The sequence below is a fragment of the Podarcis filfolensis genome (genome assembly GCF_964270895.1).
Source record: "Podarcis filfolensis genome assembly, chromosome: 2".
Classification (NCBI taxonomy): domain Eukaryota; kingdom Metazoa; phylum Chordata; class Lepidosauria; order Squamata; family Lacertidae; genus Podarcis; species Podarcis filfolensis.
The window spans coordinates 14,966,544-14,990,100 of NC_139605.1; the positions used below are offsets into that span (position 1 = coordinate 14,966,544).

General features: G+C 44.3%; 1 protein-coding gene and 1 long non-coding RNA gene across 2 annotated transcripts; both read right to left on the reverse strand.

The window, feature by feature from the left end:
* Window positions 1–19: 19 nt before the first annotated feature.
* On the reverse strand, window positions 20–4,274 carry LOC310757360. The gene is made up of 4 exons (XR_014545102.1): window positions 4,144–4,274; window positions 3,291–3,422; window positions 909–1,226; window positions 20–156 (listed from the first exon to the last, which is right to left on the reverse strand). It is a non-coding gene; the product is annotated as an uncharacterized lncRNA (long non-coding RNA).
* Window positions 4,275–9,433: 5,159 nt separating this feature from the next.
* Window positions 9,434–23,499, reverse strand: LOC310757117 (nuclear factor 7, brain-like). Its single transcript, XM_083602310.1, has 5 exons — window positions 22,126–23,499; window positions 17,137–17,232; window positions 15,371–15,604; window positions 14,191–14,213; window positions 9,434–11,231 (listed from the first exon to the last, which is right to left on the reverse strand). Exons 1-5 carry the CDS (start codon window positions 22,513–22,515, stop codon window positions 11,012–11,014), a joined length of 963 nt encoding a protein of 320 aa, XP_083458436.1. The 5' UTR covers window positions 22,516–23,499; the 3' UTR covers window positions 9,434–11,011.
* Between the last annotated feature and the right edge of the window lie 58 nt (window positions 23,500–23,557).

Genomic DNA, 23,557 nt, shown 5'->3' on the forward strand with positions numbered 1-23,557 from the left:
CCCCAATGAAAACAGCCTGTTGACATTTTGCAATTTTATTATAAAGTAAGATAAGACAAGAAAAATTCAACAACATTTAAAATAACAATAATAATAATAATAATAAGTTTGCTAACACTGTAATTACAATGTGGGAGTACGTCCAGGACACACCACCTGCAGGGAAAGAAAAAGATAAGTGGGGTTCAGTAGGTTATTTAGGTTATTTCTCCTACATATATTGCCTATGTGTTTCCCCTTCGCTTTCACTTTCCCAGGCTGTTATGTACTGAGTTGAATCGGATCCAAAATGCAGCAGTCTGATTGGTCCACAGGAGCCACTCAATCCAGCTCCAGATGGAAGTGAATCCACAACTGATTGGCCTACAGGAGAATCCCAGAATTAGCCAATCACGTGCAGCCCATTGTGTAAATAATATATATAAAGCAGATACTTTGGGGAAACTTTCATTCCTCCTCACCACTATGAGCTGAATAAAGAGCATGAAATTTACTCTCGACTCCGAGTAGATTTCCCTGGCATATTTCCCCTTTCCACCTCACTTCTAGGCAGCTTTTGTTTCCTTTTTTTACATCTCCGTGCCCCAAATTCCCTCTTTTGTGGGTAAAAGCAGAGCCAGCTGAACGCGGCTCTTGCCCTTTAGAACTGGTTCAGCTGTACCATATGGTCCATGGTAAATCTGGCAATGGAAAATTTATGTGGTGCCCCCTTTCCTTTTTTCCCTAAGCGTTGCTTATTTTGCTTAATGGTTAATCCAGTCCCACCTGCCCCATATAATGATTGTGGATTCACAACAAATGAGCAAGTGCTTTTGACTTCCAACTGTTTTTTTAACAATTATAGCACCGCGGAGTCTACACAGACTCCACGTCCTCTTATAGCAGAGGTGCGGCACGTAAAAACTTACCTGACACGGTGACATTGATCCAGGCCACACATTTTCCAGAAATGGTGAGAAGCTTATAGATCCTGCCAGCATCTTTGCTTACGTTGTATATATGAAAAGTTCCCACTGTCACGGAAACATTCTCTTTGAAGTCCTTAAGGTATGGCTTGCAGACTCCGTCACTAAACTGGCACAAAATGTACCATTTGGAATCTGTGTTGTTCCAAATGCAGGTGTCGAAATAAGGTTCTGAAGGAACTGAATCATTAGCAAATTTCACTGTTATTGTCTCCCCTTTTTGCACAGATTTTGAAGTACGATTAAGGCAGTTCTCACCACCTGTCAGGGATGGAACCAGAAAGAAGTTTAGTTTCAAATATCTCCAGCAGTATCATATATTCCTTCCAGTTTGAGCTAGTGTGCCCAGGTATTTTCCCCAGTAGTGATGTATGGAAGTGAGATCTGGACCATAAAGAAGGCTGACAAGCACTGCCTCCCCTCAGCCCTGCCCTGCCCCAAATCCTGGGAACAGTATTACAATTCAGATATTGCTAACTGCAAGTGGGCAGAATGCTGTTGCGCTCACATTCTGCGAGGCAACTGGTTGCCCACTAACAAAACAGGATGGCCCTTGGGCCTGATTTAGTAACGCTCTTCCTATTTCAAAAAATAATTTTACAGTGGTAAAGGTAAAGGGACCCCTGAACATTAGGTCTAGTTGTGACCGACTCTGGGGTTCTGGCACTCATCTTGCTTTATTGGCTGAGGGAGCCGGCGTACAGCTTCCGGGTCATGTGGCCAGCATGACTAAGCCGCTTCTGGCGAACCAGAGTAGCGCGTGGAAATGTCATTTACCTTCCCCCCAGAGCGGTACCTATTTATCTACTTGCACTTTGACGTGCTTTTGAACTGCTAGGTTGGCAGGAGCAGGGACCGAGTAACGGGAGCTCACCCCGTCGCAGGGATTCGAACCGCCGACTTTCTGATCAGCAAGCCCTAGGCTCTGGTTTAACCCACAGCGCCACCTGCGTCCCATCTTTACAGTGGTACCTTGGGTTAATTTGTTCTGGAGGTCTGTTCTTAACCTGAAACTGAGGTACCACTTTAGCTAATGGGGCCTCCTGCTGCTGCCGCGTCACCGGCACACGATTTCCATTCTCATCCTGAAGCAAAGTTCTTAACCTGAGGTAATATTTCTGGGTTAGCGGAGTCTGTAACCTGAAGCGTCTGTAACATGAGGTACCACTGTATACTTCCATTTTAGCAGAGCTGCTTTCCTTACAAGGTGGCTGCAGGTTATGCTTGTGTGACTGTCCCCTTCCGCTGTACAAGCATCTCTTTGTGGCCTGCGGCCTTTCTGCTCTATACTTCCTCAAAAACACAAGCCCATTGACAGGACTTTCCTGCTAGCATGAGCGCTGAAGGAAGACTCCGGAGTACACAAAGTGGGAGAAAAATTCAGCACAGCCTTAGAGGGTAGCCAAATAAATCTCCTTGTTGTGTGTGTGGTGCTCCAAAGCCTAGATGTGGCAACACAGCTGTCCCTGGGACATGATTGCACCAAGAGTCGTCATGCTTATTTCTAGAATTCTCAAGAAGCTTAGTTGTAGATCATGGGTGTTAAATGCAGAAGACACCTAGGTTCCATCTCTGAGATCTCAAAAGAAACAGGTAGCAAGAGATGGGAGAGGCTCTCTGCTCCACTGCCACCTGAGAACCTGGAGAACTACTTTCAGTTAGAATTCAGAGTATTGCTAGACAGGGATGGAGAGGAAATTTGACTCAGTTGACACTGAAAGGCAAATCAACCTCATTCACATTTCCAAATGATATGAGAGTGGAAACACAGCCTTCCTTCAAAAACCTCACTTCTCTAAAATTTGCAAGGCTCTAGCCAAGCAGTCTGTACAAAAGAGAATAGCTGGAATAAAGCTGCACATATTCACCAATATAGTGCACAAAAATGCACTACCTTTGGCTAAATGGTCTTGCAAAAATCTGTATATCGGGGAAAATGTGTATATTTGCATACAAACACAAAACCTGATGAATTTTCATGAGGACTTAACAAAATTGCACACTGATCTGGAACGAGAGAACTGAAGAATAATGAGAAACCGAGAAACCAAAAATGACAGATTTGTCCATCTCTGTTGCAAGACCGAAGGCAATTATTATTATTTAAATTTCTATACTACCCTTCATCCAAGGATCACAGGGCAGTTTGCAAAAACCCACATGCAAAGGGAGAGAGAAACAACCAGCTTCTTTGGGGTTGATTTCTGTTGCAAGAGAACCTGAGAAAACGCTCGTCTGACCTTGTAAAAAGCAGCTCCCTATGTTTTTATAGGAAATGACTTTTGTTGTTGGTTTTTGAAACTCTAATTTCATATTCATACTCACTCATTGGCTCATATCCACAGGCATTTGAGGAGAGGAAATGGGCAGCAAGCAAGGCGAGTGAAAAGCCACAGAAATATCTCCTGCTGAGCAGCATGGCATGACTTTTCATTGGTGCAGGAGCCATCAGAATATCTGGAACAATTCAGACCATAAATAAGATTATTGTAATACACATTGAGAACCAAAAGGGGCTTGTGGGGTGTGTGTGTGTGTGTGTGTGTGTGTGTGTGTGAGAGAGAGAGAGAGAGAGAGAGAGAGAGAGAGAGAGAGAGAGAGAGAGACCAAGCTTCTCTATACTTCCATCCTGGCTAGATCTGGGTGGTACTTAAATAGATGACAGAGAATTGCTAGTGGTTTGGAATGTATTAATGCCAGCAAAATTGGTGTCTTACAAAGATATCTTTTAAGAAGCACCCCCATAATACTCGCTTTCTGGGAAATTGCTTTTTTAAAAAAGGCATAGCTGTTAATAATTGAAATAAAATGTTCTGTTTTGTTTTTTACTGCCAAAATAGAATTAAGAACCAGTTATCTTTCATTTCTTTCCTAGCAAGTACAGAAGCTTCAGTTTCGCTTAGGGCGATCCAGCAAGATGCTCAAAATCTTCTCCAGTACATGGAGAAGTAACATAGATGGTAACTGGAAACCCAGCAAAATAAAGGTACCACCACCAACCCGTTTTCGCTCCCCGCACCTTGTCAAGAAATTTGGCAGAATATGACTTGATTCTAAGCTCTGCCCAGGACATTTTTAGTAACATATGCTTACTGAATAATTCAATTTCCCATTATAATTTGAATCAGCAAAGCAAAAGATCTACAAATCCTTTCCCTCCCGCAAGTTATCTCCTCACCTGCCTTCTGAAATATAGGCACACGAAACTTCTTAGACTCTCCAACAAAACCTTCCCACTTCTCTGAGATCCTGCTAGAGAAGAACCAGCTCTCAAACTGTAGACTCAGAGGTCCAGTGCTGAGTTTTATTCATGCACAAAAATAGCCCACAGGAAAAGCAGCTACATTGCTCAACAGATGAAAACATGCAGGGGCCTTCGCCTGCAAATCTCGAAGACAGCGCAGCAAGGCTTGCGTGACACAGCATACCTGCTACTGAAAACCACCACTTCAGCAATTTGCGCTATCACAGATACAGGAAACCACAAAAGTCACACACCACAACAAAGCAAGCATCATTGAAAAACCCAATCTCCCAGGCCACTTGCTATCACCGCTACAGGATTCTTCTAAAGCACGTGAAGACATGTCTTCCTGCCAATGTGTTAATTACTATCTCACCTTAATTTTTGAATTTGATTTCTTCCCCAATGGGACAAAATCAATGGCCACCTGCCATTGATGCTTTAGCTGAGAGTCCTGCACTGCAGGGGTTGGGCTAGATGACCCTTGGGATCCCTACAAATCTATGAGTCTATGATAATGGGTTGGCTCCAGATCCCTTGCCAAAGGGCTCCCTCGCAGCTTCCTAGAGTGGATTTGCATGGCTGGAACCCTTCCTTGCCTGGATGAAGAACACAAGAGGGGTGAATGAGAGTTGGTAGAAACTAGTCTATGGCCTTGGCCATGTTCATTGACCTCCATCATGGCCTGACCATCAATAAGCTACCTTTGAAGGTGGTTTGGAAACTACAACTAATCCAGAATGTGGCAGCTAGACTGGTGACTGGGAACGGCCACCAAGACCATATAACACCAGTCCTGAAAGACCTACATTGGCTCCCAGTACGTTTCCGAGCACAATTCAAAGTGTTGGTGCTGACCCTAAAAGCCCTAAACGGCCTCGGCACAGTATGCCTGAAGGAGCATCTCTATCGCTATCATCCAGCTTTGAGGGCCTTCTGGCGGTTCCCTTGCTGCAAGAAGCCAAGTTACAGGGAACCAGGCAGAGGGCCTTCTTGGTAGTGGCGCCCGCCCTGTGGAACACCCTCCCATCAGATGTCAAGGAAATAAACAACTATCTGACTTTTCAAAGACATCTGAAGGCAGCTCTGTTTAGGGACGTTTTTAATGTTTGATGTTTTATCGTGTTTTTAATATTCTGTTGGGAGCCGCACAGAGTGGCTGGGGAAACCCAGCCGTATGGGCGGGGTATTATTTATTTATCTATCTATTTCCCAGTAGTGATGTATGGAAGTGAGAGCTAGACCATACAGAAGGCTGATTGCCGAAGAATTGATGCTTTTGAATTCTTGTGCTGGAGGAGACTCTTGAGAGTCTCATGAACTGCAAGAAGATCAAACCTATCCATTCTGAAGGAAATCAGCCCTGAGTGCTCACTGGAAGGACAGATCCTGAAGCTGAGGCTCCAATACTGTGGCCACCTCATGAGAAGAGAAGACTTCCTGGAAAAGACCCTAATGTTGGGAAAGATGGAGGGCACAAGGAGAAGGGGACGACAGAGGACGAGATGGTGGGACAGTGTTCTCGAAGCTACCAGCATGAGTTTGACCAAACTGCGGGAGGCAGTGGAAGACAGAAGTGCCTGCCATGTTCTGGTCCTTGGGGTCACGAAGAGTCGGACACGACTAAACGACTAAACAAAATCTATCTATCTATCTATCTATCTATCTATCTATCTATCTATCTATCATCTATCTATCTATCTATATCTATCTATCTATCTATCATCTATCTATCTATCTATCTATCTATCTATCTATCTATCTATCTATCATCTATCTATCTATCTATCTATCTATCTATCTATCTATCATCTATCTATCATCTATCATCTACCTATCTACTGTATAAGAGTCACATCTGTTGCCCACTATTGACATGTGGCCCCTGAAAGCTTGTCAAGAAGGGAATGTGGCCCTTAGACTAAGGGAGATTCCCACGTCCGCAATACTGGAAAGAAGGACCTCCTCATGAAGCAGCTGAATGCCACAGTTACTCATAGTTTCTGCGCCCCCGATTTCATGGAAAAGGAGACAGACTCATCTTTCTTAGCTTCCTCTTTCCACAGATGAAATGAGGCAACCTTGCACTTACTAACCACAGTGTTTACTTTCATTTTTAATCAAATGCAATGTTTATTTAGTCTGAAACAAATCAGTAATAAAAAAAACACACAGATACTTTTAAATGAGCTTGAATTAGTCACGAATGTTCAGCTTTATTAAATAAGCAAACTTGTTGAAATGGTAAATAGTATTACAGTATTTATTACACTTATTTCCTATTTACTTATCATTTTTCATTTTACATCAATACATACCAATTAACAAAACTGTAAATAACATCAAATTGACTCCCCCTCCCCGCAATCTGTGGTTCTCTATTTCTGCATATCCACAAAAATTCCTTGTATATTTCTTCTAAAATTTATTTAATTATTCTTTACAGCTCGTTTTACATTAGCTCTGCTAAAGTTTTAAGCTGTTTACAATAACTTTTTATATATCCAATAAATTTTCCCCAGTCTTTATTTAAAAAATTCTCTTCCTGGTTTCTTATTCTTCCCGTAAGTTTGGACATCTCCGCATACTCCATCAGCTTTATCTGCCTGACCTTCTTGGTTGGAACTGTTTCTTCTGCCCATAATTCATCCTGGCAGCCATTGCTGAATACATAGATACGGTAGTTTTTTCTGATCCTTGGGTACAGCTTGACCTATTATTCCTAAGGACACAAGTGGCGCTGTGGTCTAAACCACTGAGCCTCTTGGGTGTGTTGATCAGAAGATCAGTGGTTCGAATCCCCACAATGGAGTGAGCTCCCATTGCTCTGTCCCAGCTCCTGCCAACCTAGCAGTTCAAAAGCATGCCAGTGCAAGTAGATAAATAGGTACCGCTCCAGCAGGAAGGTAAACGGCATTTCTGTGCGCTCTGGCTTCTGTCATGGCGTTCTGTTGCACCAGAAGCAGTTTAGTCATGCTGGCCACATGACCCGGAAAGCTGTCTGTGGTCAAACACCGGCTTCCCCAGTCTTTTACCTTCTTTTACCTTTATTCCTAGAAAAAAGGATTCTGGTCTTCTTCTAAACGATACCTTCAACATTTTCCAGCTCATTATAAATCATCTCCCAAAAAGCTTTCACTATCTGACATGTCCACCACATGCAGTGGTACCTCGGGTTAAGAACTTAATTCGTTCTGGAGGTCCGTTCTGAACCTGAAACTGTTCTGAACCTGAGGTACCACTTTAGCTAATGGGGCCTCCCACTGCTGCCACGCCACCAGAGCACAATTTTTGTTCTCATCCTGAAGCAAAATTCTTAACCTGAGGTACTATTTCTGGGTTAGTGGAGTCTGTAACCTGAAGCATCTGTAACCTGAAGCATCTGTAACCCGAGGTACCACTGTATGTTAATGGTACCACCCATTTTTCCTTACATTTCCAGCACATATCTGATTCAGCTTTATACGTCTTAGCCAATTTACTAGAAGTCAAACACCACTTGTACATCGTTTTCATATAGTTCTCCTTCATTTCCACATTTGATTTTGTGCTGACAAGAAAAGAGCATCAGATGGGGAGCAAGGAGCCAGGGGTTGACAGAAACCACAACTTCCTTTCTGAAAACTCCCATTTGTACTTACTCAGAAATGTATTCTGCAAAACAGCTGACACGAACGCGAAACCCAAGGAAACCTACAGCTGACTTGAGATTTAGATGTGTGGTCATATTATTACTCATTGTCTTCGTTGTCAAGGCAATGAAGAAACATGGACTGACTTCCTGACACTGGAGGACCAGCAATAGATTTTGCAGACCTGCTAAGTGCATCTGGCTGGTTCTGAGGTTCTGCTGGGTTCACATCAGAAACTACAGCATCCGTGAAGATGTATTTTTATTTATTAGATTTATATGGCAGCTATAAGCTCCTGCCTTGAAAGCAGGAGAAAGAGAATGCAAATGCTGCTAAAAATTGCTGTGACTCTCAGTATTTTGTGGGGGGAATTCAAGTTTGAAAGCACATCAAAGTGCAAGTAGATAAATAGGTACCACTCCGGCAGGAAGGTAATGGCGTTTCCGTCCGCTGCTCTGGTTCGCCAGAAGCGGCTTAGTCATGCTGGCCACATGACCCGGAAGCTGTACACCGGCTCCCTTGGCCAATAAAGTGAGATGAGCGCAGCAACCCCAGAGTCATCCGCGACTGGACCTAATGGTCAGGGGTCCCTTTACCTTACTGTAAATTTAGATTTTAGCACAGAATTCCAGATGAACGGAATCTAGTCTGCCGGCTGTGAAGGAGAAGATCCAAAACAACTTTCTATTCCTGGCTTCTTATTGAGCTGGGTCATAACATTTCCATTTCTCAAGATCTACAATGCAAGAAGCTATCTGATGTAAGAAGTCTGCCACCCTGACACTTTTAGGCCACAAGTCACATGATTATCAGGAGGTGCAGAAATATTGTCGCTCTTGCCTAACAAATGAGAGGTGAGTCATTCACATGAAGTCAGTTTGAGCCTTGCCTGTTACTGAGGCGATTTGCACACTGGGGCTTTTCCTCAAATTGACATCATTCGCTCACTCATATTGCAGAGAAACTGACTAATGCCAGCTGAGGTTCTGCAATGCTATTCCTTCTCCTTCATTACGTTTCAATCAGCTGAGGGTTAATAGTGCAGTAATATAAGGTTATATAAAAAAGATACACGAGCTATAACATCTGTTAAAATTAATCATTAAATCAGAATGCCTGCTGAAATAAAAATGTCTTCCCCATGCACGTTTATCAGGGAGCTATGAAACAAAACTTCCTGGCAAAACACTTAAAAAGGTAAAGGTACCCCTGCCCGTACGGGCCAGTCTTGACAGACTCTGGGGTTGTGCGCCCATCTCACTCAAGAGGCCGGGGGCCAGCGCTGTCCGGAGACACTTCCAGGTCACGTGGCCAGCGTGACATCGCTGCTCTGGCGAGCCAGAGCTGCACACGGAAACGCCGTTTACCTTCCCGCTAGAAAGCGGTCCCTATTTATCTACTTGCACCCGGGGGTGCTTTCGAACTGCTAGGTTGGCAGGCGCTGGGACCGAGCAACAGGAGCGCACCCAGCCGCAGGGATTCGAACCACCGACCTTTCGATCGGCAAGCCCTAGGCGCTGAGGCTTTTACCCACAGCGCCACCCGTGTCCCCTGGCAAAACACTTAGGCTAGAATAAATCACAGACACTTAGTTTGGCATATAAGTTAATATTTTACTCAGAGTCTCCAGAAATTACAGCAAACAAGGCTCCATCTGCTGGCAGTAAAACAAAGAAAATAGGTTCCAAATGACTTAAAAATTAAAATGCATGGTTTCCTTACAAAAGGATCATGCAATCTTTGGGTTAACAAAGATACAGGCTTTAAAATATCCCTTTTGGAAAGGTTCAGTTCACTTGGTTTTTCTTTGGTTATTCCAAAATTGGCCATGGCAGTTGCCAAAAAGGAAAAAAAGGGGGAAAGACAGGACCATTTGCTTTGAAGGTTGTTAAGGTCAAATGGACCAATGAGGACAAAAAATGTAGAAGCCAGGCAGAAATTACAAGGACCCTTTTTTGCACAACCAGAGAAGTACAGCTCACAGCTTCGGTTTCATTGCTGAAGACACACTACTTGGCTCTGCTCTTTGACAATATCAGTGTCCTCCTTCCAGCATGGAATTATCATTTTGGGGTTAGGGAGAGGCAAGTTGTTGTCTATTATTCAAATTGTGTTGTGCTTCTGTGCTATAAGCTGATCCTGGGATCTTCTTGTGAGGAGTGGTTAGTGTGTGTGTGTGTGTGTGTGTGTGTGTGTGTGTGTGTGTGTGGAGAAATCTTTATTTATATTCTGTTCCTTCCAACGTCATTGGCGAACAATGCAACATTTCAATAAATCACAATTTAAAAAAGTATTCAGTAATTAGGTAGAAACAAGACAAATCAACAGAGGATACAGGTCATTTCAGAGGGCCGAGTCATAGGAACGTGATATTCTGCAAATCGGAATGTTTCATGCAGATTTTGGAATCTTTTTTTTAAAAAATGAAACTAACTTTACAAAATACTATAGAGCAGGGATGGGGAACATTTGGCCCCTGGGGTTTCTGAACCATAATTCACACCATCCCTAGCTGCCAATCATATTAGCAGGGGGATGCTGGGAGTTGTAGCTGAGCAACATCTGGAGGGCAAAAGGTTCTCCACATCTGCCAAAGTGTATGCCATCTAATGCCCATGCTTGGGTTTGCCAAGAATGAATGAAATAATACCTGCTGGCAGTGCCAGCTTCCACGTCTGGGGTCCTTGGGCAAGACCACACCTTTCCCCACACAGCTGTCAATGCTCGCCACCCCCCCGGCCACCCCCACTGCTGCTCAGAGGGAAAAGGATGTTTTGGACTACAACTCCCATCAGCCCCAGGCAACACATGCTGGCTGGGGCTGGTGGGATTTGTAGTCCAAAACCCTCGAAAGGCACCGTTCCAGCAAAGGCTGATATGGGGTGTGTTTTCAAAACAGCAAGCATAGCTGCCTCAAAAGAAGCTACCAGTTCCCTCACATTGTTATTATAAAGCCCGTCCAAAAATATTACCCTCCATTAAAATTGTAGTGGTGCCACTAGTGGAATTAAGGGGGATGGGGAAGAGAGAAGGGGTGGGTGGTGAGAGAATAATAATAATAATAAAATCAGAGCACTGTCAGTACTATAGTTCAATTACAGGCCATCACTTGAAGCCAAGCAGATAACCGTGCCAAGGCCATCTATGTATAAAAGGTTGGGGTTGGGGTATCAGTCCCTGGGCCCAATAGACTGCAAAATTTTCTTCCACACATCAAAATCCAGCGAGGCCTCAAATTTCTCAAGGGCTACAGCCGCTGACATCGCAATGCCACCGGACAAACCAGAATTATCTTCCATGCCATTGTTCTCGCTTTCATCGCTGTCACATTCTTCCTCGAGCCCAGCCTCTTCTTCGCCACTGTCTCCTTCGTCCTCGCCCACCGCAGTTCTGAGGGAGGAGAACACAGCTGTGTATACCAGATTGCCAGAGAGGGCTTTCCCCATGGATCACACCCCGCTTGCCACTAAGCGCCTTGGGCTGCCTACTGGGAAGTGTTAACGGAGAAATCTGAGGGCTCCCTTGGGCAAAAAAACAAGGACACCAGCCAGGAATACCAGAGCAAAACAGGAGCCAGTAGGCTTGGTCTTTATTGAAGACTGTCACGACAGGACTCCCACCTGCCACAAGGTGGAACAAGATGGAAGCCCCAAACAAAAGAGAACCCAAACTTTTATTAGCTGCTAATCCCTATGTTACACCCCCCCAAACTACATCACTCATACATCATGGTTACATCATGAAAGGGGAGGTCTGGTGGCAGTAATCTGAACATCCTGGACCCTGCCCCATGGTTCTCCTGGCCCTCCACCAAACACCCATCAAGTGTAACAAAAAAGATATTTACATTTCCCTGTTTCCCAGCCAAGTTAATCACACCCTTTTGTCTTCATCTGGGTTTGTTATTTCTGGAATGGCTACCTGTCTGGCACTCAGGTATCAGGCAGAGGGACTGCTGAAAAGCTGAGCTCACATGTCTATATGAATTTCTGAAGTTTTCCAAGTGAGCCAGTACATAGATACATTTATCAGTGATACATTTGGTATCGTGCAGCAAATGCCCTTTGAATAGATAGGAAGAAACTGTGATGAAGTGTTTTGCGGGGACAAATCACAAAAGTCAGAAAAGTGATTGTGCTGTTTTTGGTAGTGGACTGCATGTGCATGATATCTGCTGGAGGCTCAACCCCCCCCCCAACCTATACATAAATTCCTGCAACAGTAAGGTAAAGATAAAGGTAAAGGGACCCCTGACCATTAGGTCCAGTCGTGGCCGACTCTGGGGTTGCGGCGCGCATCTTGCTTTACTGGCCGAGGGAGCCGGTGTACAGCTTCCGGGTCATGGGGCCAGCATGACTAAGCCATTTCTGGCGAACCAGAGCAGTGCATGGAAATGCCGTTTACCTTCCCACTGGAGCGGTACCTATTTATCTACTTGCACTTTGACGTGCCTTCAAACTGCTAGGTTGGCAGGAGCAGGGACCGAGCAATGGGAGCTCACCCCGTCGCGGGGATTCGAACCGCTGACCTTCTGATCGGCAAGTCCTAGGCTCTGTGGTTTAACCCACAGCGCCACCCGCGTCCCTTCCTGCAACAGTAGGAAGGGTCAAAACATTGCAGGCCTTTCAGTAAGAAGCCAAAGCAGCCCCCAAACGACATCCGCTTGATTATTTTGCATGCTAACCCTATGCCATGGCTCACGGAGGCACACCTTGTTTTGCTTCCCAGCTGCTCCAGACTTTATATAGTTTGGCGGGTTGGCTAAACAAAACATGGTTAAAGAAGGGTCAATTGGCTTCCTTGCTGCTGGTGGTGCTGCCCAGCTGGCACAAACCCACAACAGGGCCTTCTTAGTAGTGGTCCCATGCTTACTAAAAACCCTCCCTGGTAAGGTAGAATCATAGAATTGTGGAGCTAGAAGGGACCCTGACAAGATGGCCATCCCACCTCTGCTTAAAAACCTCCAAGGAAGGAGAGTCCACAACCCCCCGAGGGAGACCGTTCCACTGTTGAACCGCTCTGTTACAGGTCTATTCCCCTCATTATTATTTTTTGCAGGCAGATTTCTTCTACCCTGAGAATATTTGGGAGGAAGGCCACAATAAAGGGGCAGGGGAAGGGTGTGATAAAGATCTAATAGTAATTAAATCATCACATTATTCATTTAGTATGATAAAACACATGTTACCGGCTCTCTCCAAAAATGGAGGGAGTGGAAATTATGAAGAGTTTCAACTTTCGATAAAGAAGGGCAATTTGCACCTTAGCTGGTGCTTTTCAGACAAAAAGTGTTAATGGACATTGCTGGGGGTCAGGTAGGAGGAATCCAAAGGCACAATCTAGCCAAGGAGAAAATGCACAAAAAAGTGCACTTGTCAACATTACTTTCTAGGAAATCTGGAGTTTTATCATACATCTGTCCAGAGCAGCGATGGGGAAAAGAACCTTTTCGGCTGGAGGCCAAATCTTTGTCTTCCCACAAACCCTGCAGGCCAAATCTAATGGAAAGGTGAGACCACCCATCTGTCAACCATCGGACGTCAGGTAATTAACCATGTGATCAGCAGGTGAGTGGTCCTGCCCACCTGTCAAACTTGGTCCTCAGGATTGAACTCCTTGCACTTCAGAAAATGAGCAGCGAGTTCAGATCCTGATTAACAGCCATAGGATCCAGCCTTGTCTCTCGCTGCCCCTTGCTGGATGTCACGTTCGATTGCTGCTGCCGCGAGCGATGGAGGGAAGACCTGCTCTCTGCTGCAAGGCCCATTTCCACCTGGCCTAGGGGGCAGGGTCCACACCCACCCTGAACAGCTAAAAGAGGTTCCCGGGAGGCCACTGGGACATTGCTGGAACAACTCTTGGGTTGGGGCAACTGGCTAAAGTATTTTAAATGGGTCTAATTTTGATTCCTCCATTTCACTTTTGTTGGGTTGGTGTTGGTTACAATGTTTAGTTGGGGTTGGCGGTTACTTAAATTTGGGTATTAACTGTAAACTGTTTCTTATTATTGCTATTACTGGTTTTTTTATTGATTTATCGGTTTGGTATAGGATATATTGTTTTCTAATGGCTTGATGTTTTGTTGGGTTTTATATGTTGTAGGCCGCCCAAATATTACTGGGGAGACCCAGCCAGATGGGCAGGGTATATAAATAAACAAATATTATATATATTATATTATTCTTTGATGTCAGGTGTGGGGCAGGCGGATGTGGTTTGTGAGGGGCTGAATGGGAAGGCTGGTGGTCTAAATCTGGCTTCTTTGGGGTTCAAACCAAGGGTCTCGTGGGAAGAGATATTTTCTGAAGATGTTATGGCGCAGGGGTGAAATATGAATTCATGAACTTACTCGTACATCACTTGCTTGAAGCCCTGCATGAAAGAGAACAATTGAGATGTAGTCAGTGAGCTCTTCCTCTCTTCACCGCCCCCTCAAAACATGGAAGAATTAACAGCGCTCCCCTCAAGTCCAGCCAGGCCCAATCAAAGCCAATTTCTCCACATTCCTGAAGATACTTCTACTGTTTTTCTGTATTTGATTACATACATATGCTTTCGGGTCCTGAAGTGTTCACCGCTCCAGTACTTTATATGTCGAGCGGTATAAATATCTGCACAAACAAAATAAGCAAGGCTATACTAATAATTAGGATTCTTTATCAAGTGCCTACAAAGAAACACCCAAGGGGCAACTATACACAAAAGAAAAATGCAAGCATGTGTAAAATGATACAGGCAAAAAAAAGTCTTCTGACGGCCTGTAAAGGTAAAGGTCCAGTCGTGGCCGACTCTGGGGTTGCGGCGCTCATCTCGCTTTATTGGCCGAGGGAGCCGGCGTACAGCTTCCAGTCATGTGGCCAGCATGACTAAGCTGCTTCTGGCGAACCAGAGCAGAGCACGGAAACACCGTTTACCTTCCCGCCAGAGCGGTACCTATTTTTCTACTTGCACTTTGACGTGCTTTCGAACTGCTAGGTTGGCAGGAGCAGGGACCGAGCAACGGGAGCTCACCCCGTCGCAGGGATTTGAACCACCGACCTTCTGATTGGCAAGCCCTAGGCTCTGTGGTTTAGACCACAGCGCCACCTGCGTGCTTTGACCACCTGTAAAAAAAGCTTATTGCTCATACATACTATATGAGAAGACTATTGCTTAGAGCTAGCTATAATTATCTGGCCAAACTACTGTATTCACTCAAATCTACTGCTCACCTTTTTTGGGCCCAACTACGTTGTGAAAATTAAGGTGCGCATTAGTTAGATTCGATGGTGCATTTACATTCACCATCAAATGCTCTTTTTGTTTGTTTGTTTCAAGGTTTTGAAAATTGAGGTGTGCATTAGATTCGATGGTGCGTTAGACTCGAGTAAATACGGTATGTTCCCCTCACCCACTTTCCCCATGTCAGCTCATGCCCAAAGAATCCACATAACCTACTTGTGGAACCCAATGGATTCCATGCTCTTCCCTGGCTCTGAAAATCTCATCCAGTCTTTTAAGGTAAACCATTCATCAAAATCTGCTCTTACCTTCAGGAAGGCCACATGGTCTGTGGTTTCTAATGCTGCTTTAATCCTGGCAATCATCTTTGTATACGAAGATGCTTCGTCTTTCAGATGTATTACGGCATCCTGCATATCCTTTAGGTTCTTCTTGCTTATCTTCTGGACTCTGTTCTTACAACGTTCTTCCTTCTCACGCAAGATCTGGTGGAGAGCCTCAAACTCTCTGGAAATGCGACTCAAGGTGTCTTTAGTGCAATTCTGCAAGGGGTAGAAAAACCGAAGAAGGAAGGAGGGATTTTTTTTAATCTTAAAGAGAAAAACAACAACAGCCGTGCAGCAAATACCTTCCGATTTACGAAATCCATTTTTAAAATGTACAATGGAAATCGTTGAATATATTCAGCTTCTAAATTGCAGTTGCTACCCGCTTTATTATTGCAACTGAGGATCAGGCCCACTCAAACACAGATGGGGTGACTGAATCTGCTTGATCTTCTTGCAGAAACGAGGACGGTAGTTGTTACAACGCTGTATAGGGATCCGCAGGGGTGATTCAGATAGCCATTTGGAACATGGCACTCACTCAGAAATTATGGGCCTAATTGAAAGATGTGTGTTTGCTGGTCCTGAATAGGGTAACCGTGTCCCTGAAAGACCAGGTGCACAGCCTGGGAGTCATTCTGGACTCACAAGCTTTCCATGGAGGAAGCAGCTGTTGAGGTGGTTTAGCCAAGACTGGAGCTCTTTCCTTTTTGCTTGATTTTAGTCAGACCTGCAAACAGGTGACCCACCACCTAGCCAGAAGCAGACTGCCAGCCACGTATTGTTGTCTTCTAGAGTCTCAAGAAACCAACACTTTTCAGACTATTGCTAACTTACTCTCCTGGTGCACTTATACCTCATGATATTATGAGGTATACTGTAAATAGGGAACCATAACAACTGCTATTTAAATACAAGGCTGGTTTTGTATTTCAGGTATCTAATACAGTGGTACCTTGGTGTTATGTACTGAGTTGAATAGGATCCAAACTGCAGCAGTCTGATTGGTCCTAGAACAATAGGATCCAAAATGCAGCAGTCTGATTGGTCCTAGAACATTAGGATTCAGAATGCAGCAGTCTGATTGGTCCTAGAACAATGCAGCAGTATGATTGGTTGGCAGGAACCACCCAATCATGCTCCAGATAGAAGTGAATCCACAACCTGATTGGCTTACAGTAGAATTCCGGAATTCGCCAGTCATGTGCAGCCCATTGTGTAAATAATGTATATAAAGCAGATACTTTGAGGGGACATTCATTCATTCCTCCTCACCACTATGAGCTGAATAAAGAGCATGAAATCACTTTGCGACTCTGAGTATATTTCACTTGGGTTAAGAACTTAATTCGTTCCGCAGATGGAAAAATCTAAATTGGAAACAGAACTGTTAGAACCCAAAACTAAGATTTTGTCAAAAATGTATAACTTGCTGCTGAAATGGAACACTCAGGATGAGACTGTCAAATCAGCTATGATTAAATGGGCACAAGATGTTGGACATAACATTATGTTTGCTGACTGGGAACAGTTGTGGACCACTGGGATGAAATTTACGGCATGTAATGCCTTAAGAGAAAATATTACATTTTAACCTTAAGCCAAGAGATAGAAACTGGCATAAGGAATTCAACCTTGAACCTATCTTGGAGTAGACCTTTGAACTGGCCTACCCATCTTGCCCCATTCCTACAACTGAAATCTTTTACTTACTCCAAGTACAGGTCTGTGTGATGTATATCATTTACCTCCATCTCTGACATTTCTTCTAGCTGAAGAGATTCGGCCTCACCAGCGGTCTTTAGGAAATTCTCCAGTTCTCTAAGAGTTGTCTCCAATTTCCACTGTGTAGCAGAGAAAGCCAGAGACATTGAGCATAAAACATGTCTATTTTTCGTTTAGGAAAACAGGAGAGGCAACACTTGTTACACATATTGAAAATACACTAAATCATATAACCATTAAAAAAATATCATCAGGATCCTTTCCATGGGGGGTTGAAGGCCATGGTGGGGGGGCGAGAGAAAGGGTAGCTATAGGAAACTCTAGAAATACGTTTGTGATATGGTGTTAATGTGTACTTATTTGTGTGTGTGTGTGTGTGTATGTGCATGTACACACACACATTTTTATATTGTAAATTGCTTTAAGATCTCTTAAAATACCAAGTGGTATATAAATGAAAATAGTAATATAATACAGGCTAAAAAGGTATATTACAGGGCTAAAAATGAGTATGACAAGGCTGCATATTGTATCCTTGCTTATTTAACTTATATGCAGAGTTCATCATGTGAAAGGCTGGGCTGGATGAATCCCAAGCCGGAATTAAGATTGCCGGAAGAAATATCAACAACCTCAGATATGCAGATGACACAACCTTGATGGCAGAAAGTGAGGAGGAATTAAAGAACCTTATAATGAGGGTGAAAGAAGAGAGCACAAAATATGGTTTGAAGCTCAACATCAAAAAAACGAAGATCATGGCCACTGGGCCCATCACCTCCTGGCAAATAGAAGGGGAAGAAATGGAGGCAGAGATTTTGCTTTCTTGGACTCCATGATCATTGCAGATGGTGACAGCAGTCATGAAATTAAAAGACGCCTGCTTCTTGGGAGAAAAGCAATGACAAACCTAGACAGCATCTTAAAAAGCAGAGACATCACCTTGCCGACAAAGGTCCGTATAGTTAAAGCTATGGTCTTCCCAGTAGTGATGTATGGAAGTAAGAGCTGGACCATAAACAAGGCTGATCGCCAAAGAATTGATGCTTTTGAATTATGGTGCTGGAGGAGACTCTTGAGAGTCCCATGGACTGAAAGAAGATCAAACCTCTCCATTCTTAAGGAAATCAGCCCTGAGTGCTCACTGGAAGGACAGATCCTGAATCTGAGGCTTCAATACTGTGGCCACCTCATGAGAAGAGAAGACTCCCGGGGAAAGACCCTGATGTTCAGTCTCAGTCAGTTTTATTGCACATAGCCAAAGGCTGCCGCAATGTACACAGAATTATTTGACAATTAAAAGAAAATATACTGAATTGGTAAAAAAAGACTTAAAACATTACGTACTCTAAACAAAGCTATAAAAGTACCCCAATGTACCAATAAAAACATTAAACAGTAAAATTCATAAGCTAAAATCATCACATGGTCACGAATGTTAAAAACAATATCAATTAATACAGTGTGCAATTTATACTCAGAGTTTGGTGACAAAGATAGAGCATAGCCTGAGGTAGATAGATAGGATCAAATAAATTCATCTCCTTTACAGTTAATGGCTACCTTGGCTATATAATTTGCTCTAATTTTCCTAGCAGCAGTTGCAAAAAGTGCTACCCGCCAGGTCACATACTTATCTGTGTCTGCAAGGAGATATAACATCATATCAAGGGGGTTCTGGCCAGGGGACCCTGTCATTATAGGTACCAAAAATCTTTTTCTTGCATCATTATATAACGGACAGTGCAAGATATAATGCATAAGGTCCTCTACTTCAGAACATCCCCTTATGCAAACACGTTCGTTTTTTGGTATGCCTCTATGTCTCCCATCTCTATAAGCAGAGCTTATTGTATTTAGTCGTAGCTCTGTAAAAGCTTTTCGAAGCTGTGCAAAAGTCAATTCATTAAAATAAGAGATGTGTTCATTGACCTCTCTAAGTTTAAAATACAATGGGGCGCATGTGGATGTGCACATAGAGTTTAGATCGTTTTTAGTTGCCACTGCCCTTATGGTTCGTTTAAAAATATTTTTCTGTGAATATAAGGGGAGTTCTTTAATCTCAGTCACTGAGAGATCATATTTGCCCATCAGTTGGGCAGCATGATGTACCCAGTTTTTAAGGGGTAATCCATTTGAGAGCTCAATCAGGCATTTTTTTGGTAGCCTAGTGTTATCCATCTGTTGAACTCTAAACCAGTAGCAGAGAATTCTTTTATCTATTTGGCTCTCTATGCTCAACATGCGAGTTTCCAACCTGACCATGGCAGATTGCACGTCTTTGGGTAAACCTAAAAGAACTCTTAAAAAATAGTTCTGTGGGGGTTCCAGACCGGAGACCTTTGAGGTACCCCAAACCTCTGCACCATATAAAATCTGGGCCATTGTTTTTGCTTTATACACAGATAGAGCCGGGTTGACCAGATTTCCACCTTTACATGCAGCGAATTTCAGAATGGCTTTTGCTGATTTAAAGGCTTGCAATTTAATATTGGATAGCTGTGTATTCCAAGATGCCTTTTCTGAATAATCCCAGATATTTAAACGTATTTACTTGGTTTATGATGTGTTCATCCAGGTGCCAAACATGCTTTTTAGAACGCTTCCCAAATACAATGACCTGCGTCTTATCATAGTTTATAGATAAAGCATTCCTCTTGCAATATGAACTTAATTTTGCAAGCAGCCGTCTCAGGCCCACCTGGGTTCTAGATACCAGTACTAGGTCATCAGCATACATTAAAACTGAGAGTTTTTGGTCGAGAATTGTGACAGGGGCAAACTGTGGGCCCTCCAGTTCTTTAACCATGTCATTAATATAAAAATTGAACAGGAAAGGTGCCAAAATGCATCCCTGTTTGACTCCAGTAGTGGTCTTAATTCTAGCGGTGAGATGGCCAGCCAGATCCACCTTTACTTGTATTGATGTGTCAGTATATAATGTTTTGATGAGAAATAATAAACGGAGGTCTATATTTGTCTTTTCCAATTTTTGCCACAATGCGTGTCTTGGGACCGTATCAAAAGCTGACTTTAGATCGATAAAAGCAACATATAACTTTTGCTTCAAATTATGGATGTATTTACATAGCAGAAAGTTCAGCACAAAGCACTGGTCCAATGTGGATTTCCCTCTTTGGAAACCTGCCTGGACTTCAGATATCACCTTATTTGTTTCTGCCCATTCTTCTAGTCTCCCAAGAAGGAGCCTGGCATATAGTTTGGAGGCTACATCTAACAAACTAATGGGTCTATAATTGGCAGGGTTTTTCTTATCGCCCTTTTTATATATTGGGGCAATTATACTCAACTTCCACCCTTCAGGTATACGACCTGAGCTGTTAATGTATGAAAACAATTTTGCAAATATGGGTGACCAGAAATCAGGTCTTATCTTATAGATCTCCATTGGGATCATGTCTTCTCCTGGAGCTTTATTAGCTAGTTGGCTTGCGATTAGCCTCTTAATCTGATGTTGGGAAAGATGGAGGGCACAAGGAGAAGGGGATGACAGGACGAGATGATTGGATAGTGTTCTCGAAGCTACAAGCATGAGTTTGACCAAACTGCGGAAGGCAGTGGAAGACAGGAGTGCCTGGCGTGCTCTGGTCCATAGGGTCATGAAGAGTCGGACATGACAAAACGACTAAACAAAAACGAAAAGGTAAAGGACCCCTGACAGTTAAGTCCAGTCGCAGACGACTCTGGGGTTGCGGCACTCATCTCGCTTTACTGTCTGAGGGAGCCGGCATTGTCCGCAGACGGTTTTTTCCCGGGTCATGTGGCCAGGATGACTAAGCCGCTTCTGGCGAAACCAGAGCAGTGCACAGAAATGCCATTTACTTTCCCGCTGGAGCCGTAACTATTTATCTACTTGCACTTTTTGGCATGCTTTCAAACTGCTAGGTTGGCCAGAAATATAGGGCTAGAAGAGTATAATGGAGGGGTAAATTACTTTAACAGGAGCGTTGGACTATGGGGAAAAGAAGCGAGAGATGTTCCAGCAGGGGTTGCTAGTCCATCTGGGACACTGAGCAAACCTGGAATTTTGAGAAAGTTATGCAGGTCGGGGGCCAGTCACAAATAGGTGCTGTGCTGCGTGTGACATAATGGATGCCACATTTAAAAGAGTATAAACACATACACAAAAACCAGTTTTTAAATTCACCTTGTTGATGAAGGGCAGGCGAGAAACAAAATTAAATAAAAATAACATATCCTATTGCATTTTCCCACACCCCAGGATTAGCCTCTGACCAGATGGTTTTACCATCAGCCAACCTTCCCCTCTCCCATTTTTTAACTTCTTGTCCTGATATAAGAGAGGTATGCAGAACTGGAAAGTTTGCACAAGGTTTTTGTGACGTTTTCCTTGGTGTTGCAAAATCCCCCTTGGGGCAATGCCTTCATTTTTTGTGTGTGCGGACTTAAAAATGGAAAGCGTAATGCTGGTGGTCAACAAAAGAGGTTTAGACTATATCAAGGCAAATCTTTAAAAATGTAGTATAAACACCAACAATTGGGAAACACCTGGCCTGTGAGCGCTGCAGTTGGAGAACAGCCTTTACCAAAGGTGTCATGGGCTTTGAAGACACTCAAACTTAGGACGAAAGGGAGAAACATGCTAGGAGGAAGGCACGCTTGGCAAATCCACACCGTGATCAACTTCCACCCGGAAACCTTTGTTCCCATTGTGGAAGGACGTGTGGATCCAAAATTGGCCTCCACAGTCATTGTTAAGACCGTGTTCATAGAAGACCATCTTACTCGGCTACAAGTGATCTCCAAGGAAGCAGCAGCAACCTGGGAAGTAATCCCTATTTAACCCAAGCGAAGCCGACTTCTGTGAGGGGGTGGAGAAGGCACGCACGGGATTGGACCGCACGTCTGAACCCGACCCGCGTGTCACCACTGCTACAGCCGCTTCCCGGGCTCCGAACAGAGAAAGAAGCCTTGGCGTCGACTACCTGCGCGTATTCGACGGCAAAATACGCAGAAGCCTTGCCACTGACCTGCGCGTCCTTCGCAGCATTTTTGATCGGCAGGAACTCGTGGTCCCGGTGGCGTGGCAGATCCCGGCAGATCCCGCAGATGGGGACGCCATGCTGCCGACAGAAGAGCTCCAGCGGCTCCTCGTGCTCCTCGCAGAAGTCGCGGGCGGCTGCAGGCAGCGGCTCGCCGTCGGGCTCCAGACGGTGGGCTTTCTGGGCCACGTTGGACGCCAGCTCCTGCGGCCCAAAGGGGCGGCGGCACTCCGGGCAGCTCCCCGCGCCCTGCCCGACGGGGACGCTGCTTTTGATGCACAACAGGCAGAAGCTGTGGCCGCAGCCCAGCAGGTGGGGCTCTTGCAAGACGGAGAGGCAGATCGGACACAGCAGGTCCTCAGCCAGGTTGGACGCCATGGTCCCCGGGAGCAGCTACTGGACGGGAACCAGCTGCGAGCGCCCCTCGCCCTTTCAAACGGGAAGAAGAGGTGCGCCCACCCGCGCAGCGCCTTGTTTCGAAGCGCTTCTGCCCGCCCGACGCCGGCTCAGTGGAGCTGCAGTCTTTCGATTCTTCTTTCTCTGGAAAGAGGTGCGGGGAGCGCAAAAACGCAAAGGGAACAGGAGTAGCCAAGAGCGCGCACGACCAGCTGAAGCAAAGGCCCCTTGTGCTCCTAATTAATAGCCCCTTCCACCAGCCCAGCAGGTGAAGCGTATGAAATTCCTTCTTCGAGGGAACTTTTAAAGGCGCAGGAGCCCTGTCTCCCTTTGCATTTGGCAACATTCCGTTGCTCCGACCAGCGAGCCGGCTGACCATTTCGTAGAAATCACTTTTCTCAAATAAGGCAAGGTCACCAAGGCTAAAGTATTTTTCGTATGTTGTATATTTTCATATATTGGCCCCTTTTCCTACAATTTTTGGGGCCTTTTCGTTTTCGTTTTCCTTTTCTTTTTCTCTTTCCCTTTGCATCACTTTATTTCTTTTTAACTGAAATCTTTTAAATAAACTATTAATTATTAAACCCTAACCCAAACCCAAATAAAAAAACCTAAAGCTAAAATAACAAGGGAAAGGAGTGAAACTTTAAACGCTAACACATTGTGGCTTATTGCCCAACCCTATGCATTGAAGATCTCCGGCTTAATGTCAGAATAGGCTTGTAAGCAGTTTGCAAAATATCTCTTTTTAATGTTAAGGCTGCTGTCCTAACTGCTCTTCTTCCAGAGTCAATCCTATGGACTCCAGTAGGGCTTACCTCAGAGTAAAGGTGAGCCTTCCTTAGCCTGGGGGCCTCCCACTGCACTGCTGGCAGGGGCTGATGGGAATTGTAGTCCATAACATCTGATAGGCATCAGATTCTGGAACACTGCCTTAGAACATTCAGTTTCATTTTAGCTGTGTGGAATCTGGATGGTAGATTTGGGGTGGAGGAAGAACCAGTAGGAGAACACCCTCTTGATC

Coding starts and splice junctions, on each gene's coding strand:
- LOC310757117 (XM_083602310.1), bottom strand. CDS start 22,515: ATGGCGTCCAACCTGGCTGAGGACCTGCTGTGTCCGATCTGCCTCTCC. Junction 14,214..15,370: donor ACCATGTGGCCTTCCTGAAG/GTAAGAGCAGAT, acceptor TCTTTCATGCAG/GGCTTCAAGCAAGTGATGTA. Junction 11,232..14,190: donor TTCAAGCAAGTGATGTACGA/GTAAGTTCATGA, acceptor CTCCTCCCTCAG/AACTGCGGTGGGCGAGGACG.